Source organism: Echeneis naucrates, chromosome 11 (assembly GCF_900963305.1).
Source record: "Echeneis naucrates chromosome 11, fEcheNa1.1, whole genome shotgun sequence".
Lineage (NCBI taxonomy): Eukaryota > Metazoa > Chordata > Actinopteri > Carangiformes > Echeneidae > Echeneis > Echeneis naucrates.
The window spans coordinates 14,190,600-14,216,605 of record NC_042521.1 but is presented as its reverse complement, the minus strand read 5'-3'; the positions used below and the strand labels follow the sequence as shown (position 1 = coordinate 14,216,605).

Genomic DNA, 26,006 nt, shown 5'->3' with positions numbered 1-26,006 from the left:
TGCAGGGAGTCTGCCTTGGTAGGTGAACTGGTGAATATGTTCAGATCAGACGGATGTTTTCTTCGGCTCATTTCAGGACCTTGGGTGTTGAGGGTGTTGAAGTTGAGCCCTGTTGACAGACTGCAACTGGAATTGATTTGGCGTGTTTACTTCCTGAAGCTCCTTATTGCCAGGCTTCCGCCTCCTCGCTGGATCCACAGAGAGACCCCTCTCTCTCTCCCCCTCCGCACTGATCTGGACCCCCTTCACTCAAAAAAATTAAAATCTAGAAAAATATATTTTTAGAATAATAATTTAAAAAAAAAATGAATTTCGACCAGATCCTCTCTGCCATCGGAGGCTTCGGTAGATTTCAGAAGATTTTGTACGTGTGGATATGTTTACCCCAGATCCTCCTCGCCTTCCACATGATGGTGAGCATCTTTACCGGAGCCACGCCGCCGCATCACTGCCGAGGCAACTCCAGCTCCTCAGCCGGGAATCGATCCTTTTACCCCGGAGCGCACAGCCTGAACTTGAGCCTGCCGGACTCCTTCTGCTTCTCCGCGGATGTCCTGCAGCAGGGCAACCGGACTGAGCGCGTCCCGTGTGGCCACGGATGGGTGTACAGCCAGGAGACTTTCCAAAGCACCACGGTCACCGAGGTACAGCCGGATGATCTGCAGGTTACTTTGTTCAGTCAGGGCTTTAACCACAGTTATCGCGCTATGATTACTGCCATACCAAATAACTTCACATGCTGGATGGATTATATGTTTCATAAAGCGGAGCCTTTGTTGCATTAAAATCAATGCAGAACGATTAGTGCATTGATGATAAGGACTATAAAGCGTCTTTGTGATGTTTGATGTGATGGAAGATACATTACATAAAAATACAGAAGCCTAACCCCCCCCCCCCCCCCCCTCCAACCATCTACTAGTGGGACCTGGTGTGCCACAAAGCTGGGCTGAACAGCCTTGGCTCCTCTGTCTACATGTTTGGCCTGTTGGTGGGGTCTGTGGTGTGTGGAGCCATGGCAGACAGGTAGGCTTTGCTGCTTTCCCCCGCTCCTCTCACATCTCCAGCACCAAAGCATGGCTGCAGCCGCAGACACAGCTGAACTCCATGTGTAGGGCTGTGGACACATCACATGACTGAGCTGGAGGGCTAGAATTTCATTTTGGGGTTTCACTGCTGCTTTTAGTTCCTAATTTGCACCGATTTGTGGTTTGTGCCTTAAACATCTTAGACGTGCATTGCGATTTATGTCATTCTATATTATTCAGAAATCACAAAAGCATATCGCTTAAATGTTTTCACACATTTATATTTCATGCTGACTATTGGTTTATTGGTGTCATACCGAAACAGATGCACGTGCTTAGAGAGAACTGTCATGTCCACTTCCTCTTTTTGCTCTGAAAGGTACGGGCGGCGCTTCGTCCTGCTGCTGTCTATTGCTCTGCAGACTGTGTTTGGAGTCGCCGTGGCTTTTGCCCCAAACTTCCCTGTGTATGTGATTCTCCGCTTTGTGGTTGGCTGCACAATATCTGGAGTCATCATTAATGCTTTTGTCCTAGGTACTAGCCAAATACCCCCCCACACACTTTGGTATTTGTAGAGATTGTAAATACACACTGATTATGAATTGGGATGTACTTGTGAGGAGGTAGATATGAAGAGGTGTTTTTTTGTTTTTTTTTTTTTTACCGATTTTGTACCAGACTTGAATTTTCAAAATGACAGTCAATGAGGGTGTCTTGGTTGTTTATTTGATAATGCAGTTATTTGGTCTGAACTGTGAACCCACTGCATGTCACCGAGCTTGACAATGCACCTCATTTAGAAAGTTTACATTTTAGTGCATGCTTCTGGGGTGATTCTAGGAATAAAAAATTTCAGACCCCTATTCTGATTCAGACTGACATATCTCAGTAACAACTACTGGGTGGCAAGACTTGGAATGAAACAATGAATCCTGAAAAAGAACAAAACTTGAATTATTCCCTGACTTTTTCTTTAGTTCCCTCATGATGTTCATCTTCATGTATTTGAGAGAAATGTACCAAAAGCATTTGCAGGGTTGGCATGGAGATCAGGACAATCATGCATGTTCCCCTCAGGACAAATCTTACAGCTTTTGTTATATCACCTTCATCAGATCAGTAGTTTATACAGTAATTTATGATCAAATTAGTGCAAAACTAGGATGTAATTTCAGCTATTAGACATTAACATCAATCTTGCTGTGTTCAGATATACAGAAGTCAAGGGGCCACTAACACAATAGTTGTCTAGGACAACAAAAATATACACTGGAGGTCTGATTCCTTGAATATGAATTTTGGGAACTGGCTACTGAGAAACTGTTGAGTATCATTCAGGGAAAGCAATAGGCCTTGTATAATGCTCTTTTGTGCTATATCCTGCCCGAGCACATACCTTTGCATTCTTTCCTCCGCCTTCAAGCCTCAAACCACCGATACCAACCCTCCAACTCCCCCTCTCTCCTCACCTCTCCTCTCCCAACATATCCTTTCTTACCTCCAAAGGGACTGAGTGGACATGCACCAAGAGGCGCATGCTGGCTGGGATCATCACAGACTATGCGTTTGGCCTTGGCTACATGCTGCTAGCAGGTGTAGCATATCTGATACGAGACTGGAGAAAGCTGCAACTGGCTATATCGGCCCCAGGCTTCCTCCTCATCTTCTACATATGGTGGGAGAGTCAATGCACGTCTGAACAAAGTCATACATTTTTTGAACATGAATTCTCTCTTTGTTGTTTGTTAGTTCCTCTTATTCGTGGCGCTGTGTCTTCTATAAGTTCTGTTCTTGTCTGTTCTCCTTTCCTTGTCTCTTGTTAGGGTGGTGCCGCAGTCTGCCAGGTGGTTGTTGGCAAATGACAGGAGAGAGGAAGCCATTGCACTTCTCCGCAAGGCAGCACTTGTTAACGGCAGAGTTTTACCTCCCACTGCACAGGTTTTTCCCTCTGTATTTAAGTCTTAAAGTCCAAAGCATTAAAAAAAAATTTATGACAAATAATACATTTGCGTAAGACTATTTTGAGCTGTGGATTTATTAAAGTGTATTAAAGTAAAGTATTAAAGTGATTTTAATAGTTTTGGATGACAGTACAATTGCTTGACTCAGTAAAAAACTATGTCAGGCTATGTCCATAACTCACTGTAGTAAAATTGCCTCATTGTGCGTTTTAGGGGCTCTCGTGGGATTTAGTGGGTATGAAAAAGAATAACACAAGACTTATTCTTTCAAATTTTTGGTTTGTAATGTGTGTTGATGTACATACAAGGTGGAGAAGTGTGAGAGTTTACGTGGGGGGAAACAAAGCCACTCGGCAGTGGATCTGGTTCGAACACCTCAGATGAGGAAGAGGGCTCTCATTTTGTTCTACATCTGGTAAATCTTGTTTGTATGTTTTCATGCTCAGGTGCTTTACAGTGTCTTGACCTTCTTCCATCTATATTCTGACTATCCGTGCTTGTTCTTTTTTCCCCAGGTTTGTGAATGTGCTGGTGTACTATGGCCTCTCACTAGGTGTGTCCAGGTTAGGGACAAACCTCTATCTGACCCAGTTTGTGTTTGGGTTGGTCGAGATCCCGGCCCGCTCTCTGGTCCTGCTCGTTCTGCCCTGCAGCCGCCGACTCTCCCAAAGTGGCTTCCTGGCTGTTGGAAGCCTCGCCTGTCTGCTGATGCTCACTGTCCCTGCAGGTAGGATGGACACTGTCTTTTAATTCTTAGTTTTATCACCAGAATATCCATAGAAATATTCACTTCTTTTTTGTCTTTCCTTCTATCCTCACCTTCCTTCCATCTTTAGATAATTCCAATGTACTGACTGGTCTCGCCATGATGGGGAAATTTGGTATAACAGCTTCCTTTGCTGTGATTTATGTGTACACTGCTGAGATATTCCCTACTGTGCTACGGTAACATGTTTTTTTTTTTATATATTTCAGTTACATTTTTCAAGCACAAACAATCACAAAGTACTTCATTTTTATCTCTTTGGATAATTCCTACAAAAGAATCCCCTTGTGGCAAACAGGCAAACAGGAATCGGCGTATCCTGTATGTTTGCGAGGATGGGTGGCGTGTTAGCACCAATCATCAACATGCTCCATAACCACAGCCCCACCACACCGCTGGTCATCTTTGGTACCTTGCCATTGCTGGGTGCAATCCTGGCCTTGGCACTGCCAGAAACTGCAGACAGACCTCTTCCTGACACAGTGGATGACGTAGAGAACTGGGACATGAGGTACTGTAGTGTGACCTTCGCATTCACTTTTTTGAAAAGGGAAGATTAAAAAAAATAATAATAATAATTTGTGGTTAATTGCAATGAATTTTATTGTATTTTTTTCCATCACAAAAGAGGCATGAATAGCTGTTTGCTTGTGAGCAAACCAAGTACAGGTAGCACAGTTTCTGTATATTCATTTGTTAGCTATTGTTAGCTATTTGTTACCTCCATGAATCTGAGCAGGTTTTAAGATTTCACTGCCGTGTCTGTTCCCATGAGAAAACCCAATCTCTGCAACCAGCTCAGTGTGTACTTGGGTGTTTTGTCTCTCACAGGGTGCCTCCGAACAAGGACAACCGTGAGATTTGTGAGGATATTAGCCAATCTGCCACCAGTGCAGGGGAGCAGGAGCTGCAGCGTCTAGCAGGCCAGGCCTAACAGTATTCACACATTATACAACCTCAACTCTATTCCCAGATGCAGTACTTCAATCATCCTCTATGGAATAAGGCACGCAAGTCTTATTCACTAAACTAACACGTGCTCATTTGCACAACTGACAAGGCAAATCATTCATTCATTCATTCATTCATCTTCTACCGCTTATCCGTTTCCGGGTTGTGGGGGTTGCTGGCGCCAATCCCAGCTCACTCTGGGTGAGGGTGGGCTACACCCTGGACAGGTCGCCAGTCCTTCACAGAGCCAACGCACAGAGACAGACAGAGACCAACAACCAGTCACACGCACACTCAGACCTACAGACAGCTTAGAGTCAGCAGTTTAACCAAACATGATGTCTTTGGACGGAGGGAGGAAACCCATGCAGGCACGGGGAGAACATGCAAACTCTGCACAGAAAGGCCCCAGACCAGGAACTGAACCCACGACCTTGATAAAGAATCAGACTGGATTCTTCTCGAAGTCTTCTTGAACAGCTATTTTTAGGACTTTGCATTTTTTAAATTGAATATCGAAGATTTTCTGCCTTTGATTAAAAACATATTTTTGTATTGTCTGTGGACTGCTTGTGAAATATTTCTGTTGTATCTGGTTGCTGTATTGAACAAGAAAACTGCCTTTTTTTTTTTTTCAAGCCAAGAGAAAACAGAACTAGTACAATTGCATGCATTAGTTACCTTCATAACAACTCGTAGCCTTTTTTTAGATTAATGTAGGTCATTTGTAGCTTTGGATGAAAACTTTGTGAATTTGTGTGTAAAAATGATTTTTTTTTTCACCAATTTGATTTGTCATGACAACTTGGGATTTGTAAAATATCAATATTTTTTATAGTTTTGAGGGCTAATACTGAGGATACACAGCATGGATCAGAAGCACAGATCATGTGGAATTGTATGCTACTCAGAGAAAGGGATTTTAATAAATCATCAATAAATATGGCAAAGGGGGATAAGGGGTTATTCCATTGCAGGCATTAAAAAAAAAAAAAAGCATGCTATATTTCTGCCCACATGTGGGTATGTTCAAGTACCTGGAGATGTCACTCAGCAAATGGGCATTTTTTCATTTTGGTTTATTGATTCCATTTGCAATAATGCAGCGAATTTAAAAAAAAAACAAGACAACAAATGTGAATGCTTGAATGTGCTTTGAAAATATGCATTGTACAACTGAGAGAAAGGCACTGTGTTTGCGTGTCCTCAGCAATAAACTTGTCCAAACATGTTTGAAAAAGTGGCTCTGTACTGTGAGTAAGTTGTGCAGCATCTCAGTTCATTCATTCATCTTCAACCACTTATCCATTTCCAGGCATGGGGGGCGGGGGATGGTGGAGCCAATACCAGCTCACAGTGGGAGAGGGTGAGGTACAGTCTGGACAGGGCTTCAGTCTATCACAGGGCCAACACACAGAGACACACAGAAGCCAACAACCACATACACCTGGAGGAAACCCACACAGGCACAGGGAGAACATACAAAATTCACACAGAAAGGCCCCAGCTGCCCTGTATCTCAGTTTACGTTATTCAACAGCAACATTATCATCAAGTAGCTAAATCAGATGAGACTACATCTCAACACAAAATTAAGTGTCATTCATCCTCACACACTTGGCTTTAATGTTTGGACAAGCACATCTATGCCAGGGTTACATATGTAGCGTCAGTGGTGACGCCACAGTTGTTGTCTTTCATAGACATGAGGATGTAGCCGTCATTGCCCCAGTAGGTGGACCATGAGTTCTTTATTAACCAGTATGGCTCCCCATTCAGGATCCCATAACCCACTGCAAGCACAGCATGGTCCAGATCATCTGTGGTATTACCTGAGAAACAGAAGAAAGGTACCAAGTTGTCCAGAGGATGACAAATGCGACTTATAAAAGAGTATGAGCCCCAGTCAGCAGTGAACTCACCACAGGCAGGTTCATAGTAGATGCCATGGCTGTAGAAAACAAAGGATCGATGGGATGCGTCAATACTAACAGCCACCGGCCCGTTTTTATAGAGAGCCAGTTTAAGGGCATCTGCGTCCCCTGTGGTGACATTGGTGTAGCTCTGGATGTGTGCGGTGAGCTGGGATGAGTTCACATGACAAAATCCATTCTGGTGAGAGAGAAAGGTGGGGGGAACTTAAGCAGTAACTAAGACACATCCACATCCACACATGCATCTGCTGTCTCACAGTGTTGGTGACTCACCAGAACAGCAAAACAGTGCCACACAACTTCCCTTTAAAACTATTTAAATAAAAGTTATAAAACAGACTTTGTTAAAGCTTATGAAAGCTTTTTGTTTCTCTATAATAGAATAACTGTGAATAGAGCAGGTCACAAAATATCAACACAAAGGCGCATTGTACTGGAAGAAAATGGTACAAGGTGTTTCACTCTTTTTCCAACATAATTAGGTGCAGGCAGTTGGACTAACATTTTACAGGATCTAGCCTGCTCTGTTTTTGGCAGGTATCCCAGAGTTTGAAGAACCCTGCCAACGTGCAGTTCATAAAAATACTGGATTTAGTATCTGCTAAGAATGAATTGTTGCTGGCTTTCTTTCATATTTGAAGGGACTGCATATTGTTATATTGTTTCAATACTTGCAGAAATCACATCTTTAAAACGAGCTCACCATTCCCATATAGGCCCCATACGTTTCAGTTGTGGCAATGCCTCCATGTTTCATGATCCACTCGTACGCTCTCCACTCCTCTCCTCCATCACAGCCGTTATTGCCGAAACCCCAGGAACAGTCCACAAGCATTTGCTGAGAGAGAACCTGCAGGAAGCCTGTCTGCAAGACAGGAGGAAACGTTGCTCACAGATTATGAACCAATTTAAATCAAATTCTCTAATCTCATTGCTCCACACCAGCCTCTCACAACATAAAACTGCAAATGGTTTTGGAAACACAACTAAAGTCACTGGTGGAGGAAAATGATAGACCTACAGTGATGTAGGAGACAGAAAATGTTTTGTGACAATAGCAGGCATGGCTTAAAATGGGAAAGGAGGGAATTTTGTAACCAACATCTATACACCATCTGTTATCTACAGGTTGCTAAACAGATGCTGTGAGATCACAAGAAGTAAATTAAAAAATTGCCCCCTGAGGAGTGGCTCTGTTTGTGAAGCTGCCCATGGGGACGAGGACACAGGTCACTTCCTGCTGCCATGCTGCGTGCTGGCAAAGACACAAAGATGAACTGCTGGGATTTCTCAGCGGTACTTTTTCACAGCCAAATCAAACTGTACTTGTCACAATTAGTAGAGTACTCACCAGTGAAATAACTTTTGTAAAACTGCTTAATATATGAAAAAGAAATGGAGGCATGCAAATTCAATTCATTTCATGTTTGACTTAAAAAGAAGGAAACGCTTAAAAAAAAGATTTCACTGGAATATTGTCTGTTTTGTCATTTTATAGTTTAAAATGTGTTAAATGTGAGTTTTAGACAAATTATTTATGAACTCTAAGCGTAAAATGACACGTAATGTAATTTAAGAAAAGCTAAAGTTAAAAAAATAAATTATTAATAATTAACTGATACCCTACCTCCTGGCTGAACAACCTCTTCAGATAAACACTCTCTCTCAATGTGTGTGTATATGTGCGTGGTTGAAAGAGAGGGAGCGTGTCAAAGAATTTGGCCACTTCAATGAGATGCCATCAAACCCCATAGTAAATTGGTCCAATGTTTGGAAGTGAGTTGCTTAGGAACAGAGAAGAAGGAATGTCTTTGAGTAAAGCCTTCCACAGGATAGAGGGAGGCCAAAGCTGACATTCAATTATTTCTTGAGCCACACAGTCAAGTCTATCCAACGTGACTGAAATTTGCACAACAACTCATCTTGTGGACCCGCCTCTGCGCTGAAGCTTAACTTTCATGGAGGCAAATGACTGATACGTTGACCAATCAAATGCATGAAATTATTTAAAGAAACTCATAGACCACTGATTTTAGCCACAACCATTTACCTCAGCAAGACAGAATAATACTTTCCCCTTGGAAATCTTCAGTTCATTGTAACAAAGTACACACTAATTACATTATACTCATTTCACAATGAAAACAATTTGGCATGTCTTGTTCCCCAGTAATTCATTTAGCTGTTTTTAGCATAAATCACCCTGTGGCCTACAAGGGTCACTACCATTATGCAAATCATCCACAAAATGAAAAGAAGAAGATCCATGCTGAACATCTAAGGCTTCAAAGGGAAGCTAGCCTAGCTGGTGTGGCTGTTTGTTTTCCTATTATTCACCTTTAGGAAAAGAGCGCCCTCTATCGTTCCAGTAGTGGCAAAGCTCCAGCAGGAACCACATATAGCCTGGTCCTTCACTGGTGTGACAGCACCTAAAAAGGTAAGAGCCAATGAAAACTTATTAGTGTTTCCTGCCTCACAGATGTATCTTTGGTGCATCACAGATATACACGTTTGTGTACCGTAAAGCCTCCAGTCAATTGACTCAGGTACTTTCACGCCTTCATAAAGCTTGGAGGGAAATGGGAGGCCTCTGTTTGGAGTCTTTCCACCTTTCTTTCCCCTCATGGTGGCCAGCTCTGACATTGTCCGATCTGACAGAGAGTTCAGGGCCAGAGAGAACGGCAGCCCCGCTCTGTTCTTGGAGTGAACATACCTACAGTGGCAAATAAGCACACCGATAACAAAGTCATGTCTTCAACTAAAACATTATTTATATTCATGTCGTGCTTTTTTCCCCCACCGGTCTCACCGGAGGTTATGAATGAAGGCGTGCTCCCTCTTCTCGTGTTCTCTTTCATTGCTGTATTGGCGCTGGAACTTCTCCTTGAAATGACTGAACATGCCCTGTGAGTGGCCTGCAGCTGAGGTGTGGATGAGTTCTTTCATTGGATTGGCCAGCATGTGGTGCTCCACTCCTGGACCTGGAAATCCCCCACAGCTCATCCCTATGGAAAGAAACAGTGATGGAAAAAACTAATTGTCATATTTCAGTAGGTCTTTTTATGCAATCTGCAACTGCAAAGGGCGGCCACAAACCATCAGGGAGGGAAAAAACTTTGGGATCCACATGTGTGCTGAACTCCATGTAGTCCACCAAGTATTTATCATAGTGGGACCCCAGCAGTGTGTTGTATCCCATCATCTCATAGTGGAGGGGAATGGCAGGCTCTTTGCCACCTGCATCGCTCTCTGAATGGGTCACCCACAGTGTGTATGTGTTCTTCTTGTAACCCAAAGTTGTGACATTCTGCCAAACTTCACACAGGGAACCTCCATAGTACTCCATCCTCAGGAACTGTGGAGGGAAACAACATTTTGATTAGTAAGAACATAGACCATGAGCCCGTGGTGGAGGCGGTCGGTAAATACATCCTACCCTTTTATGAAAAAGTGATGCTAATTGCTTTGCTGTCATGTAGCCCTGTTTTACCCCAGTTCTCAGCACCACTATTTCTAACAGTACAAAGCTGTGCAAACTGTGGAGAAAATTCTAAACTGCAAAGACCTTAAATCCCACTTATCAGACTGTGTCCTTTACAGGGAGCTTCGAGTTGCTGGTCTGTCTGGTTAGGTAGTATAAAGGATGTGACCTCATGCCATTCAGTGAAGTCAGGAAAAAACTGGAAGCTTATTTGAAGGACCATTTTTGGACAAAAAAATTCTAAAAATCATATAAAGTGTTAGTGTTTAGTTAAAAAAATTCTCCTAGACATATGGCCTTACCAAAGTTGTTTTATTTTAGTTTATTGTGTTGCTTTATGTATTGATCAGGAGCTAAATTAACTGTAAGGGTGGGATTAAACAAGCGTTTACTTCTGCCCACTCTTTTTCAGATATCTAAGTGAAATAATTGTTTTTCAAAGTTCACATTTCCTTTTTTTGCTTTTTGTTTTGTCTGTCTATTAATGTACTCTTACTAGTTTTTTTTAGATGTTCAAAATAAAATAATACTAACTAACCAAATACCTAATTAATTAAAGGAAGTATGCAGTTTTTTTTTTGTTTTTTTTTTCTAAATACACATTCAAACCAACACACCAGAAAGCCCTGGACATCAGGGAGTGAGGCCTGCGGTGTAACTGTTTCATTCTTTGTTCCATTGATCTGAAAACACTTCATCACATTCTTCTCGACCTCTGTGGTCTCAGGAGTGATTTTGTAGGCAACGCCCCACGGCTGCTTTGCCCCCAGCTGGTATGTCGACACTTGGCCTGGTGATGATCAAAACAGGAGATGTGTTGAGAAGTGTTGCTATCCTATTGCATGCCAAGAAAGATCTGCTGCAGAAGAAATAATGGGGTCAGGCAAAATTGGTGATTGGTTATCACACTTTTATAGCATTTTATACATCTAGTCCTCATCCACAATTGGCTTGCTATGACTAAGGTTGTAACAGTTTACATCAGAGCTCATCCAAAATATTGTAAATCCAAGGTTCAGAGTCACATGAGCATGTGACAGGAGTCAACAGAGTAAGTTCCACAAAAGTGCTTATTCGTTCCTTTTCACTTCATTGCTTATCAACTGAGTGATTATGTTCCACTCAGGAGACTTTGGTATGACACATCAAGTGCTCAGTTTCACATCACTAATCCAACCAAGCAGGGAAACTACAGGGTCAGGTTTAAGAGAGACAGACAGCGGTCAAGAGGTTTGTTACCATGGTAGTAGTCTATTCTGCTGGACTTTGCTGGAACATCTATCCAGGCTTCAAATGGCTCCTTGATCTCAGCATAAGGCAGAGAGATCACTCCTGTAAAAGAAATGTGGAACAGCGAAGCCATTAAGCTAAATCTTGAGATGGAAAGCACCGTAAAAATCAGCACATTGACTACCTTTAACATGATAGCTGTTGCCAAACTCTGGAGGGGAAGGGACTGCTTTTCCGTCTGTAGCTGCAAACACACAGGAAATATTGAGTGTCGGGTTACTGAGCACAGCAATTTAGTTTGCAAGGCCAACAAAGCGTAAACGTATCTCACATATTATGGAATTAACAGGAATAACAGTGTGTGGTTGTCTTTATCAACTGAAAAGGCACATGTTGTTATTTAGCCAGTGTTGCCTTTCTTTGATATCCATTAGATAACTTTCTTGGGGTTACATTTAGGTCAACTGCGTGCAGCACAGTTTCTTTCATTTCTGATCGATCGAAGGACTGATTTTTGGTTTCTTTTGGGAACATCATCCATTATTGGAGCGGGCTGTACCCCGTTAGCAACTCAGTTCTAAACACATTGTGATATTTGTTTAACGGAAGTTTGGCGTGATTTTTGCCCACTCAGCATCATTTTCGACAATAACAGCCACGTCTCAATTGTGTTTCAACAAAACCACAAAAGTCTTTCACCCCCTGCTTATATTAAAGAGTATTATTGAGTAACTCGGACAATAACGCAGCAGCTTTGTTAGCATGTAGCTAGCAGAGCGGCTGAAGACCAAAAATATAAACAAATAAACGAATCAAATAAACGTCCTTACCGGTGGCAGCCCACAGAAGGAGAGCTGCAGTGAACCAGCACTGCATCACGTCTATCTCAACCCCCGGGCAAAGAAGATACAGAAAAACTAACTCAACAAAAGCACATGAATTTTATGCTCAAAGCTGCAAAACACACATTAAGTAATACCGCACACGTTACTGACGGCTTCCCTCAGCCAATCATATTAGGGCGTGAAGCTGCACGGGCCAATCAGGTACGAGACCTGGGCCTTACCATGTGACTTGTATCATATGACCAAACAGTTGCCCGTACCACACTAATAATTTGTGGACAATATAATGCCTGTAATTATAATGTATCTAAGAATACAAGCATACATTTGCCGGACCACAAACATATATTAGTATGACGTGTTAGTGTGAAATGTTTATTTCTGAGATATTTTAACCTTATTGCGAAATACTAGCAAATAACAACAACTATTTTGTAAAATCGATCACTTCAATTTAGTTTAAATGAGGAAACGAAGTGGCCAGTGCGTTGAAGAATACAACATAAATTACTAGAATTAGAACAAGAAGAAGAGTTCTTATTTCGCCAATAAAATGTATGTTTCTTAGTAACGACAAAATATATTGTGTTTGTGTGGTAAACATATCTCTTGACACAAAACCATTTGTGGAATCTGTTCTTGTTTTTATTGGTCATGCATAGTGGCAATATGCTTTCATATTAATCAACTATCATACAATCAAATGTTGTTATACATTTATTTAGAAAATGGTTGTCAACTGTTAAAGCCTTGAGGTTTATAGTCATGTTGCAATTAAAAATACAAACATCATTACCTGTAATGAATTGTAGCAAACTCAACTTTGCATAATAGCTCAAGTCAAATGGGAGAATGCATTTGAGTACAAATTTAAAAAAAGAAATTATGTGAAAACATTTCAGTGCTAAAAGTTTGCCAGATAATCAGATTTTAACGCCAACCTTTTATGGAGCAAAGGTTGCAACCTTGAGCAGGCACCTCAAGCGTGTTGCTACGCTGAATACACACTTGATCACCTCTTTTTGCTGTTTTTGTCCAGCAGATGTGAATAACCAAAACTATGTGGAGAGTCCTTTTAAACAAATAGTAAGAGTATTCAGCCTTTGAGGAGTGATGAGTGATGAGTGACTTGTTCAGACCCGTGTTCTGTCCATCATCACATAAAATATTTAAGTGCATTCATGCGGGTTTACACAAAATCAAAAAGACTATAAAATTGACACACAGTCAGTGAAAATTTATTTCTCCTTCCCAACACACCTTAATCTAATTCAAGCACTAGATGTCAGTATTTGACTTGACAGTCACAATCTGCTCTGCACATTTGAGACTGGGGCCCTTCTGTTCGATACAGAAATCACAAGATGCAGGGTAATTGAAAGGCAGCCTGATTGGAACATGTGCAAACATGTGGAGGAAAGAAAAAACCTGCCAAATGACTAAAAAAGAGAAAGAGGAGCTGTGCTGCAGTGAACTCTGGTGGAAGTCTCCGTCCTCTAACTGAGGTCATGAGTTTATAATGCAGCTGCTGAGCAGCCAGCAGGACATAAAAACGGTCGGTGTGGATGTTGAGTGCTTAAGGCAGTTTAAAGACAGAGGAGAGAAACACAGTTAAATCTAAAAGTCATTTATGAATCTTTGTGTTACTTTTCTGGTGAGTGATGTTGATGGTAAACAGATTGAATTAGAATCAATTTTAACAGATACTTTGTAGGAACAAATGTAGCAAATTATGACCAGGGAAGTTATGGATTTTCCAGCTCATGCTTTGATGGATACAGACGTTCATATATTTAACAGTCAGTAAAACATTACACACTATGAAAAGTGGGTTAAGTGTGCGCGGCTGAACATGAAAACAGTGAAGCCATACAAACTGTACGCTTTCTTGAGCGCAGCGATAAATACTTATGGATGCACAGATTCAAGCTTTCACTTTCTGCTACTTTCAATCAGATTCAGCAAATATTCTTTTTACTATGTAATATATGAACCTAGCCCTTTAACAGTAAAACGTAGTCAACTCATAACTGTAGTACAAGACAGCTGTGTGTGTATCAGAGGACTCAGGGTCCCTTAATTTCAAATATTGCATAAGAGTTCTCCCCAACATCCCAGACAAGCACAACTACAGGAGGGTCATCTTACCCACTGGATGCATTTAACTTCGCCTTGAAGAAAGCAAATCCAACAAATAAAAGAGACATGATGTGACATGATACTTCACATGAAGCACATATTTATTGCTTATTTTGTGTTAAACTGTGACAATAGTAACCACAAAACATTGTTCATACACAAGAATACATGAGTATAAATATAGAATATCCATACTACAGGTAGTATTGGACCATTTCTTAAAAATACAACAGACACATTCAGAAAAATCATTTACGCATCCACACACACAACCTCAGAAGGGGGGTTTTCGTTTTCCACTCGAGACATTTAATCACCCATTCACAAATATCAGTAAGGAAGACAGTTTGTGTCCCATCTCAAGTCTTTCTCGTTTAGTGCTCAGAGTAACTCCCTACACTCCAGTTTCTTCCTTGAAACTATTCCTTGTAAATAGCTTCCACATCCTTCATTTCAAATTTTACCAGAATTATGGGAGTTCAAAAATCAAGGCAGAAAAAAGACAATCCAACACAAGACAGCTTGCTTCTGTCTGGTTGAAGGTTCAGAGCTGAAAAAGTAGCTTACTGTTCACATTAATACATAATGTTTCTTAGTGGTGCTGTGTGCAACATTTTGTTAAACATTTTTTTTTAATTTTTTAATTTTTTTAACATCAATTAAATGTTACCTTTGACACGTCACTATAAAGCTAAACCACTGATGAGAGGACTGGCTGCTGCTAAGATATGGACAGGGGATTTTCCACATTGCTGTACATCACGAGAAGAAAATACTTTATGGCACCAAAAAGAAAGTGATTGTCTTTAGAGTGTACAGGATCAGATTTGCAACATGAAGGTTGATCGTTTCCAGGAAAACAAATCGGCTGAACAAGCCCTGCACTAAAAATATTTTAAAATAGAGACCACCAATCAGCCTGCCCGTGTGCTCAGATTTGTTTACAACACGTCCACATGGTTTCACAAATTGTTTAGCAATGATATACTCATGTTTAAATGTACTACATATAGCACCTTTAATGTGACACCATCTGATGAATACCATGATGTAATGTCATGTTGGTTGGAGCTGGCAGTGTTCTGCTTCCTTTCTCATTGATAACACACTGATTGTCCAGCTCAGATCCATGTCCTATGCCACTGAGTCAGGTCTGCGACTTCGCTATGGCCACAAGAGACGTGCATTAGACACTGTTGACTACCAGAATGGCTGTGGCAGAGCTGGGAGAGGAGGTTTCAGGGTTAGTGTAGTGGGGGTCTTGTTTGTCACCAGAGTCCCCTTGTTTGTGTGTAACAGTCAAGGTTAGCTTATTCAGACCAGCCTCCAGTGTGGCCTCTGCTCCTTCTGCTCGGTCACCTGAAACAAGCACATAAAGAATATCCACTGGTTAACAAATCTGCACTCCAGGGATGTGCAAAATTACTGTGCAATGGGTGGTCAAAATGAGACTTTGTCAAAGGAAATGACATTAACTTTTCCCAGTTAATGCCCTTCAATTTTAGTGTGGCAGAAATACCAGTGTTTTCAAATAGCCATTTACAGCAGAAATTATTAATAGATCTGAATATTTTGAAAGTGGTTTGATCTTAACATTGCAAACAACATATACATTGCTACTCTCAGCCAGGGTCTCAATTGATTGGAGTAAAAGTTTAAATGGCTTCAATAGATGTGAACACTGCCATCAAGTTAGGATTGACACAATGGATAACACTGGCATGTTATAGTATTAATATGAATACATAACATGAACTTGACATTATTTACAGATAGTTAAACATTTTACGTAATGCTGTTATTCACAGTGTTTCCAGTTTTGATGCTAAGCCAAGCTAAACATCTCTTGAGAAAATAAACAAATAAAGCATATTTCCCAAAATATTTAGTTGTTTCATCAGAAGTCAACAAACAGCAACACAGTGATGAGATGAACACACACCTCTCTCCTGGTCGCAGTCTGGAGAGGAAGCTCCACTGCACTGGCTGCGTGGGCCCAGGAGAGGTGACGCATGCCCAGAACCGCACACTGATTCTGGGTCATGAGAGCTGCAGGGGCTCACTAAGTCCAGGCCCCCAAGACAGGAAGAGGAGAGGATGGAGGACGGGGGACAGGTGGAAATGTAGGAGTAAGGGGTGTAAATAGAAGAGGAGGAGGGGTAGGGGCAGGACACGGCGAGGGGGGTGGAGGCAGAGGTGGAAGGATGGGAGGAGGTCGAAGATGGCGAGGAGGGGATGGCTCGGGATGAGCAGCTGGAGTGAGTGTCGGACTCCTCCTCTGAGGCACTACTGTGACCGGCCTCTTCATCCATCGACACTGACACCACTGAAACACACATCCGCACACAGATATGAACATTAAACAAGCATGCAAACACATGGACGCGGCAACAAAAGAAAAACAAAACCAAACACACACACAAAAAAAAAAATAAAAAATACTGTGGAGGATGGAGGAAATGGATGACAAGCTTTGTTGACACTCACTTGACAGACCGTCTGACTCCATCTTGAAGTTGGCGATGTCCTCGTTACTTCCATCTCCCTCTGCACCAACACCCTGTTCCCTGGTTCCCATGGCGAGGGAGCGTCGCTGGGCATGTATCTCCTCAGAAATGCTCTCTAAGTTGCGGAGCGCTGCCCGATAATCGGCCTTAGCAACCACAAGCTTGGCCTGATGCTCATCCACGTGATGCTTTAGTTGCTATGAGCAATCAAACACACTTTCTTATTACAGATTTTTGCACACTGGCAAAATTTAAAGTCATTCCTTGGCCAATGAGCATGGCTGTGGCCTACAAGTATCTCCCAAATGGTGGATGTTACACAAACGTTGCTGAAGTAATAACTTTAAAGATATACATACCTCAAGTTGTAGGTAGTATTTGGCTTTTAATTCAAAATACGGTCTGTGGGAGAGAAAGAGAAGAAACACTAAGAGGGAGGGAAGAAAGTGCTGGAAGAATAACACTCCTCTGTGAGCAGCCACATTCCATGGCTCTTACAAAAGGAGCACACCCCAACATTGCACAACCAACACACAAAACATCTGGATTGGATCAGATGACATAAATTGAGCCCCTCTTTCTCTCTTGCTCTATTTCTTACAGGCACTCATTTACAAAGAGGCCCAAGCAGGGGAGGCTTTTATCAAGTCTGTCATAAAGGAAACAAAACCCCAAACCTGGATTTGTTGATGGATCGTTTGAGTTTCTTCTCTAACTGCCTCATGTGGCTGATACAGGAATTGTAGTTGGCTGCTGTTTTCTTGTGTTCGGCCTCACTACGCGTTCTCGCTTGCTCAGCCTCCATCACCTGATAAAGTCCAGAAGGATGGCTTGTTTTAATTTTACAAATCATGCAAAGGACTGGAAAGTCCAACAGCAATATACTGACTCAGTATATAACCTCAACCTTGAGGTTGAGGTTTAAACTTGTACTCAAAAATGAGTTGCTAGGATGGAACTTTTGACTGTTGTGTGTCTTGCATCATGCACTTACCCGCTGTGTGGCATGGTTGAGCATTTCCTGCCAGGCAGAGTCAAACTGGCGGCTGTCCTCCTCAAGCAGCCTCTCCTCTGCGAGGGCGATGGTTTCCTTTGCAGCCCGCAGGATTTCCACTGCCCGCTGGAACTCCTGAGTGGCCTTTTGGGCTTCAACCTGGGCCTGAAGTTCATAGAGAGAGAGGGAATTACAATCATAGCAAATGTTAAAGGTAAATCCCACTCGAAGATACCATTCAAGCCAGCTTTCAGGCAGTTAATATTACTTCTGTGAGGTTCATGGTTTCATGATGGATGTCATGTCAGTGTGACAAATGTTGAAAAGCAGACGCCAAGCTGAAATCCTGGTACTGTGACGGCTTCAAACCTGTCAAAATGTCCTTTATGTTCATGATTTCTGACAGCTTGTTAAGTTCAAAAGTGTAGCAGTGGTCCTTGTGCTGCTTCTGGTGTGTTTGTAATTGATGAACTACATTTTCTCTGGAGGAGCCAAGGTCGATCCCTTATGACAGCCATAGACACACACACATAGAGAGAGAATCTACTGTGCTTTGATACATTCGACAAACACGAGCTTTGTTACTAAGAAAATATGACAATGTCTGTAGGCTCTTCCTGCCCACAGTGACAGTCAATGGGAGAATTATTTCTATCATGCTGGACATATTTGGACCCACTCTTGCTTCACTGGCAGGCATGATTAAAAGGTCATTTTATTGGACAAACACCAGGATTAAATAGTTCCAGTAACTCTAATAAAATCCTGTACATAAGATAAATATTATCAGGCAAATCCCATCACTGGGTAAATCTTATTGGAAGATCTTTATCTTGAAAAGATAAAACTGATCTGATGACATCGCCCAGATTTGAACGTGAGCATTAGCGTGGTAGGGGGACTAAAAGGTGAAAATTTCCTGAACACAGGAGGGATTTGTCTTACACACTCACACTGGTACTGTGTGACAGAAAAATTTTCAGAAAAGGGACTGACCCTGTACCCTTTTCTCCTTTTGGCCTGTTCTGTGGTTGGTACTGGTTGTTCATTGCAACAGTTCAACAAAACGCACTCTTCAAAAAGCTGTTCTAAGTACCACACACCCTATTTCAATTGCATTTTCCAAGTGTTTCCATTGCATATAGTAAAGCTATAATGGTTGCTCATAGTTTTTCTATTTGTGAACATTTTGCAACTAAATTGTACACTCATTCCTAACTTAAACCTAAATATAAATTGGAAATTTTGGTGCGTTTTGTTATGTTATTCAACATCACCAGCTGACAAGAGCAGAAACTACAAATCCAAGCTGCAATTAAACAGTGTACACAAATGTGATCAGCTACTTTATTTCAAGGCTTCAAGAGATTTGCTGTCATGCGCATTAAAAAAACCCCCAACAAACTAACATTCATTCACATGAAAAATTGTGACATGGCTGCTCTCCTGCCAACTTGAACAAAGCCATAAAATATTTCATTGGTATTTTTGTTGTAGAAAAGTTGAAAATGAAAGACTATTTGTCAGCTTTCTCTGCTGGCTTTGTTTCTTGCCTGAAGAGTTGATAAAATTGATAATAAATAACTTCAGCAATGGTTGTTTTTATAATACAAGCTGTTATGAGTTAGTCACTCAGCAGCGCTGCATTTTTTGGGATAGATTTGAGAGTAGAGATGCTTTTGAATCTTGTCAAGATGGGCTTGGCTGGTTAGCATGCTAACTAGAGTAGAAGAAGTTGAATATTTACTGTGCAAAGCGAGGACTAGCACCAAAACACTCTCATACCACGTGGTAGCATATGCTAATATGTCATCTCTGTCATCTCCATCCAAAAAATATATCATTAAAAGTCCAACGTTAACATTTGCATAAACCACTTTTCTCATTTGATATAAGTGATAACCCTAACCCTAACCCGCTAACCCTAACCCTATCTGATTGCTCTTTGTGCTGCTGCAAACCTACAAACACAACGAAAGCTGCCATTGAGACTACAGCAAACTCCAAAAGGGTCAGCATGGTTTTGTCTGCTGCTGCACATTTTTCTCACAGCCCTGACTGAGGGGGAAGGTTACATTAACCCCTGTAACATGACCCCCTGCCGCTGTCAGCCATGTTTATGATAAGGGATCCAAAAGTGACATAAGCAAGCAGAGGTCTGCATCTTCTCACACAAAGGTGGTAAACACAAAAAACTGGCATTTTTTTGTGTCTGTGTTGGCTTAATATCCGCACATGGCACTGATTAGATATGTTATCCAAGGTTGTCAAGGCGCCTTAAGGAAGGTGAAGACGACAGGAGGAAGATAACAGCTGGTCCTTGCGTGCAATCTCTTAGTTTGACAGACTGGCAAAGATGAGCCCCCCCTCTCTTTGTCCCTTGTCATGACCCATTTCCCAGGCTCAGAGATGGGGGGGCAGCAGGGAGAACAGACGGAGGATGATGGATATCTGAGGAGGAGAAACCAAGAGCCAGGAACAGAGACCCCAACATGACATCTGTGAAATTTTTTTGTCTAGTTGGAGATAAAAAAGTCACACACAAGTGCTTGTCCTTCTTCACAGGACTTCCTGTACGCACTCTTCCTTTAAGTGTTAGTGCGTCCTGGAGAAGCCTGACCAGCAGCCCAGAGTGCTGTCATCACCACAGATGACTAAACGTCTCTGCCTTTCTTTATATTAGCAGAGATGACAAATCTTGACACAATTTTTTTACCACAATTTTGCCATTCTCCTTATGACACAGAAGCCTGCTGGGCATGTGACAGCATGAAAATGACGAGCTTTGTTAGTGGTTACTAACTTGATGTCACGGAAACCAAATTAACTGACTGTCTCCAAAGCAAACAATAACATACTTTCACTCTGAAATCTCATTATCACCTCATCATACATACCACGACTGTTCAATGCATCCTATCAAAGGGAGCTTTTAATGCTTCTGTGTGTGTGTGTGTGTGTGTGAACACATTTTTAATTCATCTGTCAGACACTGTCACCCTGTCTGACACCAATAGCTTTTGAAATTCACCCCATTTACAGTTTTGGTGGGTGAGAGATGGAGGGTGAGGAGGTAGAGAGGGGCTGCCAGAACAGACAAGGAGGGGGAGTGAGGGGCTACAGGACAGACAGACAGGCAGACAGGCAGAGGTAAAAAGGACAAAAGATAGGACAGACAAATTCCTTTACACCACCCCCTCCAGTCTGTTGGGGTGTAAAGGGGAAAACATGGGGGGATGTGGGTAAGTGTATCACTGTGAATGTGTGATGTGTGTCTGTGTTTGTGCGCTTGGAAAGGGTCAACTAGGGGATGCATTAGAATTTCCTTAAAATGGGTCATGTATTAAATATTAAATAGTCATCCATAAATCATTACCAGACAATACGCTAGTTCAGCCCGAGGCCTTTATCGGCTTTGCTCCGTTTTAAACCCTTTGATCGCACACTAAGACACACACGTGCACACACAACTAAGGAGGACTTCTGATCCTCTCACGTGGAAGCAGGTGCCATCACAATTCCAAACCTCCCAATAATCCCCGACTTTCACGTGTTACTGTCAGCAGCAGGCGCCACCGGCAGGTACAGTTGTGTGTCATATTGCAAGAACATACACACAAATACGCTATCTATTTTGGTTTGACAGCTCAGCTCTGACACACAAATGCCAGCCTTCTGATGAATGACTCATAAGCTCCTTCCTCATTGGCTTGGGCAGGGCAGTGTTGGACCCTAAATACCTGGTGCTATCCAATTGGATCGGAGCTGCAACAAGCTAGAGTAGCTGAGACACTAAAGGACATGTCCCACGAAAGAGCGGACAGCACAGTGTAGCGCAATCAACATTGTGGAAGTTGCCCTAGTTTCCACAGATCTACCTGCAACAGAGCAGCATGCATGAAACCACAAAAGCCTCGACGAAACAGCAAAGGAAATGAATACATCAGAAATTTTAGAAAAAACATGACAACTGTAGCCGTTCAAATACAACTCAGACAATTCCTTTTCTCCACACCGGGCTGGCATGTGTGTGTGTGGCATTAGCTTAAAAATAGATACCACATGACTGCGCTCCTTTTAAGTAGATATGAGCAGAGCTCCTTAAACTTCTCATCACTAATCCTCAGTAAACCTGTCCTCACACTCTCTGTCTGCCAACCTCAGAGTCACTTAAGCCAGCTCCCCTGTGTGAAAGTGTAGTAGTGTCTGTGTGTGTGTGTGTATGAATTAATGTACCTGTCTTGCCACTTTGCGGGCTTCCCAGTACGGTTTGGAGTCATCCACAGCTCGCCCGATCCTCTTCACCAGCTCATCCAACTTCACTGTTGCTTCCACCAATACTCCACGAAACCGCTGACGGCAGTCCTAAACACATACATATGAGATTACAACTACAACGTTACAACAGTCGTTATGTGAAGGTAGAGACACTGCTGTGATCATTGATTTGAAATATTTCTTAGCTCTTTTGTCTAGACTGCAACAGCTTTGCATAGATTGCTGTGAAATTTGGTCCAGACATTCAGTATTTCCCTCAGGGTGAATTATAACAACTTTACAGATCCCTTAAATTTTGAATGAACACCACCATCGCTTCAAATTTTCCATTTGTCCAATAGGCTACTTTGATTTACAAAGAAATTCCTGCCTTGAATTTGTGTTTAATGCTAATCAGCAAATGTTAGCATGCAAACGTGCTAAACTAAGATGGTGAGCTTATCGCCACCAAATAACTGCATGGCAGCCTTGTTGGGATAATCACGCTACTAGCACCAGCTGCTCTTAGTTTTGTTAGTGTATAGCTTGATCAAGGCACCTCATCAAGGCATGTACAAGGTACTTTTATTTATAGTTAGCACTCACCACATGTGTGCCCGCTGTTCTGCTGGCCCTGATCTGTTTGGCCTAAGAATGCCTTTCTAATACAGCTCTTATAATTCAAAGCCTCACTAAACCATGACCCAAATACAAGAACATACAATAAATGATCATACACAGTTGGAAATAGTTTGGGGGTTTTTCTGAAGTTGACCTTCTTGGCCACACATTCTTCATTGCTTTAATCATGGATGTGTGTGAGCAATACTATAGCATAACTGGCAACACCTGTATACGCTTGTGTGCATGTGTGTGCGTGTGTGTGTTTTGGCATGTTGGCATTGTTTTGGCTCAGGCTGGCCTGTCTATCTATGTTATATTTATGTTTTCTTCTAAACTACAGCGGTGGTGGAGAGGCAGGCCATCTGTTTGCACGTGCGCACGCTCACACACATTGAAATGCATTTCTCTGTGTGTATAAGTGTGTACGGTTGCGCTCCAAGTGCCAATATATGTTTTAATGTGCAGATTTGGGGTCTGAAAGGCACTGACCACGGCAGGGGCAGGGGGATTTAAACAGAAGAGGGGAAAAGGGAGAGGGCGCTACAGGAAGTTAACTTCCCGTGACATCATGACTGAGTTTCCTGACTTCCTGTCCATGCAAAGAGATAGTGACGCAGCATGAAGCCAGAGGGGTAAACACTGCAGTAAACTATTGGTCACAAATTGTAGATAGTAAATAGCAACAATCTTGGACTTGTTGTATTTACCTCTATTTTTGACACATAGACACTATCGTATGTTTAACACGTTGGCAGGGTAAATAACTTCATATCTGTTTGTGGATATAACCTCAGATTTTCCTGACTCCTCTGAATCTACTGTAGATCATCCTTTATCAGCTTCAGTGTCCGCAGAAAAACGGCCTTAACTCTGCCTGTGGCACCCTCACACTTATCAGCTTCCAACTTTCATCTCTGCCTCAGGATCACTTTTCTTCTTTCTCTATCTGTGTATGTATTTATATCACTGACTCTCCTGACACAGATTCCTGAGAAGTGTGAATTTTCAACAAACAGCAGGTTATTCTTTCACGTACATCAGTAAAAATCAAACAAACAAACAAAAACACACCCCAAAAAACAACAAAAAAACAGGAATTACATAAAAAATCCTGTAATTATCTTGAAAATATGAATCAAGAATATACAAAGATGATTTCTCCAGACTTATCCTTCCACTATGGGCTGCTCTGTTTGTTATTACATGTAGTCAAGCTCTGGTGTGCAGAGTTTGGATAAGAGTGGAGGTTTAATGAGAAACAGACAACTACTTTTAGGAAAAGAAAAACTGAGGACGGCCTCTCGAATGTTTTCACTTTTGGTGAACAGTAACCTCTCTGGCACACATTTACATTCAAGCAAGCCCTGTTTATGAAAAAAAAAAGTCTATCATTCATGTCTGTTTAGTCTATAAGGATTTGGTTTGCTTTTAAAGCTGAGGGGAGATCACAAGCTTAGTAGCATTTCCAGTAGAGAGCGGAAAGTACAGTGCTACTGAACCAAAGTGGCAATTTTCCCACATTTTTCCTCAGAAGCTGCAGCTGCCTTTACCAAATTTCCATCATGTTCACATTTCATGTGAATGGTCTCTAGGTAGTAACCTTGCTGCAAGGCAAGTTGTTGAAATACACATTACAGCATTAGAACCGAGATAAGTTATCTCACAGTGCTGAGTTTTTACTTGTTCACAGTCAAACACAGGATTATAAGTATGAAAGTGAAACGTAATAGCTCCTGTAAAAAAGGCATTTATGCAGCCTGGAAGTGTTTATGCCAGAAGGGAGAGGCAGCAACACAGCTGACAACAGTGTCACTGGTTGGTGTTTCCACTTACCTCCAGCTCACTCTCCCAGCGGTTAATGTCGTCAGTGGACTGGTTCAACTTCTCCAGTTCCCCCTGTTTACAGACAACACAGTGTGCGACACGGTGGGAACGGCTGGTTAAAACAGATCTGCAGGCTAAACTGAGTGCCTTCAGTTAAAAAAATTACTGAGCATGTAGTCCAGTGTGTGTGAAATGTTGAAAAGGCAAATCTCTTACATCTGGCGTTTTGTTACATCTCTAGCAACTCTGGCTTTCACAACTAAATTAGCATCTTTTTTAATGACACTGTAACTGTTGTAGCACAGCAGTTATATATAACAGTAACATTCTAGATACTATTGGCTATAAATACTAAATGTGGGGTTCATTTTCCAAACACATTGTTTAGAATACTGTCCCTAGGTGTCCCATAGTTTCACACATTAGGCTTCAAATTACCATTCCAATGTCACTTTCACCACATCTGGATCCGTTTATTAAAAAAAAAAAAAAAAAAAACCTCACCTGAATTCTTGGGTCAACTTCTTCTTCTTCCTCCTCGGCACACTGCGAGTCCTCGTCGCAGTTATTCCCATTTCCATTTAGAGGGTCCATATTGTGGATTTTCGGGGATTTCTTTGATTTTTCTTTATAATGGAGAAAAAAAGGGAGTCTTCTCTGCAAACAAAGCGTGACCCCTGGGTGCTGGACAGCGGGGGGTGTCCAGCAGCTCTCTCTAACCTTTACGCAGGACGCATTTCATTCTCCTTGGAGGCTTCAGCGGGGGTTAAAGGAGGCCGAGGAGTCAGCCGTCCGTCTGCGGAGAGATCACTCTCACACTGACGAGGATCACAACCTCTGCTGTGCACAGCGGACCAACTGTGGAAAAAAAAAAAAAAACACTCCGTGAAACTCACTCGATTCACCACGTCATTACTTCTGCTCTAGACTTACAAAATAAAAGCTGCGTGGCATCCATTCTGACGATGGCTTTTTCGTCAGGCCATTAAGCAGCCTGTTCATGTTTCTGTAGACCCGGCTGAAATGACAGAGCAATCTTATTTCGTCAAAGATCCGCAGGTACCAGTTCCTGAGATGTGAATATGTGATATCGTTTTCTCAGTGTTCTACCACTGGTAGAGTAGACTTGAACCGAACTAAGTATACGTTTTTATCAAGCAGTTTTGCTGCCTTTAAGTTTTAAAAAATAAGGATATAAACTGATTGGTGTATTGGCAGATTGTGATTAGTTTTGCACGGTATATTTCACAAAAGGAGCTGACAGATGAAACCATATCCCGGCCAACATTTCAGTCTTTACCTCCAACAATATCGTACTATCCATCAATCCATCTTCTACCGATTTTCCGTTTCCGGGTCGTGGGGGTAGCTGGAGCAGGGCACACCCCGGACAGGTCGCCAGTCCGGTATCGTACCTTTTTTTCCTCAAAGCCAGATAGTGTACCACAATATGCTTTTATTTTGA

General features: G+C 41.9%; 3 protein-coding genes across 5 annotated transcripts; 1 reads left to right on the top strand and 2 right to left on the bottom strand.

The window, feature by feature from the left end:
* Window positions 1-201: 201 nt before the first annotated feature.
* On the top strand, window positions 202-4,882 carry LOC115051070 (solute carrier family 22 member 6-B). 2 transcript variants are annotated; one of them, XM_029514346.1, is made up of 10 exons: window positions 202-644; window positions 923-1,026; window positions 1,408-1,562; window positions 2,535-2,703; window positions 2,852-2,966; window positions 3,298-3,404; window positions 3,505-3,716; window positions 3,826-3,934; window positions 4,054-4,266; window positions 4,587-4,882. In XM_029514346.1, exons 1-10 carry the CDS (start codon window positions 306-308, stop codon window positions 4,687-4,689), a joined length of 1,626 nt encoding a protein of 541 aa, XP_029370206.1. In that variant the 5' UTR covers window positions 202-305; the 3' UTR covers window positions 4,690-4,882. The 2 variants fall into 2 exon arrangements, with proteins under 2 accessions (XP_029370206.1, XP_029370207.1); XM_029514347.1 differs by lacking the exon at window positions 4,587-4,882 and having other exon boundaries at window positions 4,034-4,253.
* An 884-nt stretch (window positions 4,883-5,766) lies between these two features.
* On the bottom strand, window positions 5,767-12,340 carry LOC115050946 (digestive cysteine proteinase 1). Of its 2 annotated transcripts, XM_029514124.1 has the most exons (11): window positions 12,182-12,340; window positions 11,536-11,595; window positions 11,361-11,453; window positions 10,739-10,911; window positions 9,737-9,995; window positions 9,450-9,645; window positions 9,160-9,353; window positions 8,978-9,069; window positions 7,344-7,505; window positions 6,629-6,818; window positions 5,767-6,538 (listed from the first exon to the last, which is right to left on the bottom strand). In XM_029514124.1, exons 1-11 carry the CDS (start codon window positions 12,225-12,227, stop codon window positions 6,351-6,353), a joined length of 1,653 nt encoding a protein of 550 aa, XP_029369984.1. In that variant the 5' UTR covers window positions 12,228-12,340; the 3' UTR covers window positions 5,767-6,350. The 2 variants fall into 2 exon arrangements, with proteins under 2 accessions (XP_029369984.1, XP_029369985.1); XM_029514125.1 differs by lacking the exons at window positions 11,536-11,595; window positions 12,182-12,340 and having other exon boundaries at window positions 10,739-10,980.
* Window positions 12,341-14,413: 2,073 nt separating this feature from the next.
* sh3bp5a (SH3-domain binding protein 5a (BTK-associated)) lies at window positions 14,414-25,376 on the bottom strand. The gene is made up of 9 exons (XM_029514126.1): window positions 25,046-25,376; window positions 24,551-24,613; window positions 22,073-22,201; window positions 17,837-18,001; window positions 17,520-17,650; window positions 17,202-17,244; window positions 16,823-17,039; window positions 16,278-16,661; window positions 14,414-15,694 (listed from the first exon to the last, which is right to left on the bottom strand). Exons 1-9 carry the CDS (start codon window positions 25,133-25,135, stop codon window positions 15,522-15,524), a joined length of 1,395 nt encoding a protein of 464 aa, XP_029369986.1. The 5' UTR covers window positions 25,136-25,376; the 3' UTR covers window positions 14,414-15,521.
* Between the last annotated feature and the right edge of the window lie 630 nt (window positions 25,377-26,006).

What these genes read in the sequence shown, in the direction of transcription:
- LOC115050946 (XM_029514124.1), bottom strand. Translation starts at nt 12,227, where the DNA reads ATGCAGTGCTGGTTCACTGCAGCTCTCCTTCTGTGGGCTGCCACCG. An exon ending in CAACAGCTATCATGTTAAAG is followed by an intron (nt 11,454 to 11,535) that starts GTAGTCAATGTG and finishes TTTCTTTTACAG; the next exon opens with GAGTGATCTCTCTGCCTTAT. An exon ending in AGGGCGCTCTTTTCCTAAAG is followed by an intron (nt 7,506 to 8,977) that starts GTGAATAATAGG and finishes CCTGTCTTGCAG; the next exon opens with ACAGGCTTCCTGCAGGTTCT.
- LOC115051070 (XM_029514346.1), top strand. Translation starts at nt 306, where the DNA reads ATGAATTTCGACCAGATCCTCTCTGCCATCGGAGGCTTCGGTAGATTT. An exon ending in CTCCTCATCTTCTACATATG is followed by an intron (nt 2,704 to 2,851) that starts GTGGGAGAGTCA and finishes GTCTCTTGTTAG; the next exon opens with GGTGGTGCCGCAGTCTGCCA. An exon ending in TTTTACCTCCCACTGCACAG is followed by an intron (nt 2,967 to 3,297) that starts GTTTTTCCCTCT and finishes TGTACATACAAG; the next exon opens with GTGGAGAAGTGTGAGAGTTT.
- sh3bp5a (XM_029514126.1), bottom strand. Translation starts at nt 25,135, where the DNA reads ATGGACCCTCTAAATGGAAATGGGAATAACTGCGACGAGGACTCGCAG. An exon ending in GCTGGGAGAGTGAGCTGGAG is followed by an intron (nt 22,202 to 24,550) that starts GTAAGTGGAAAC and finishes GTATGTGTTTAG; the next exon opens with GACTGCCGTCAGCGGTTTCG. An exon ending in CGATCCATCAACAAATCCAG is followed by an intron (nt 17,245 to 17,519) that starts GTTTGGGGTTTT and finishes TCTCTCCCACAG; the next exon opens with ACCGTATTTTGAATTAAAAG.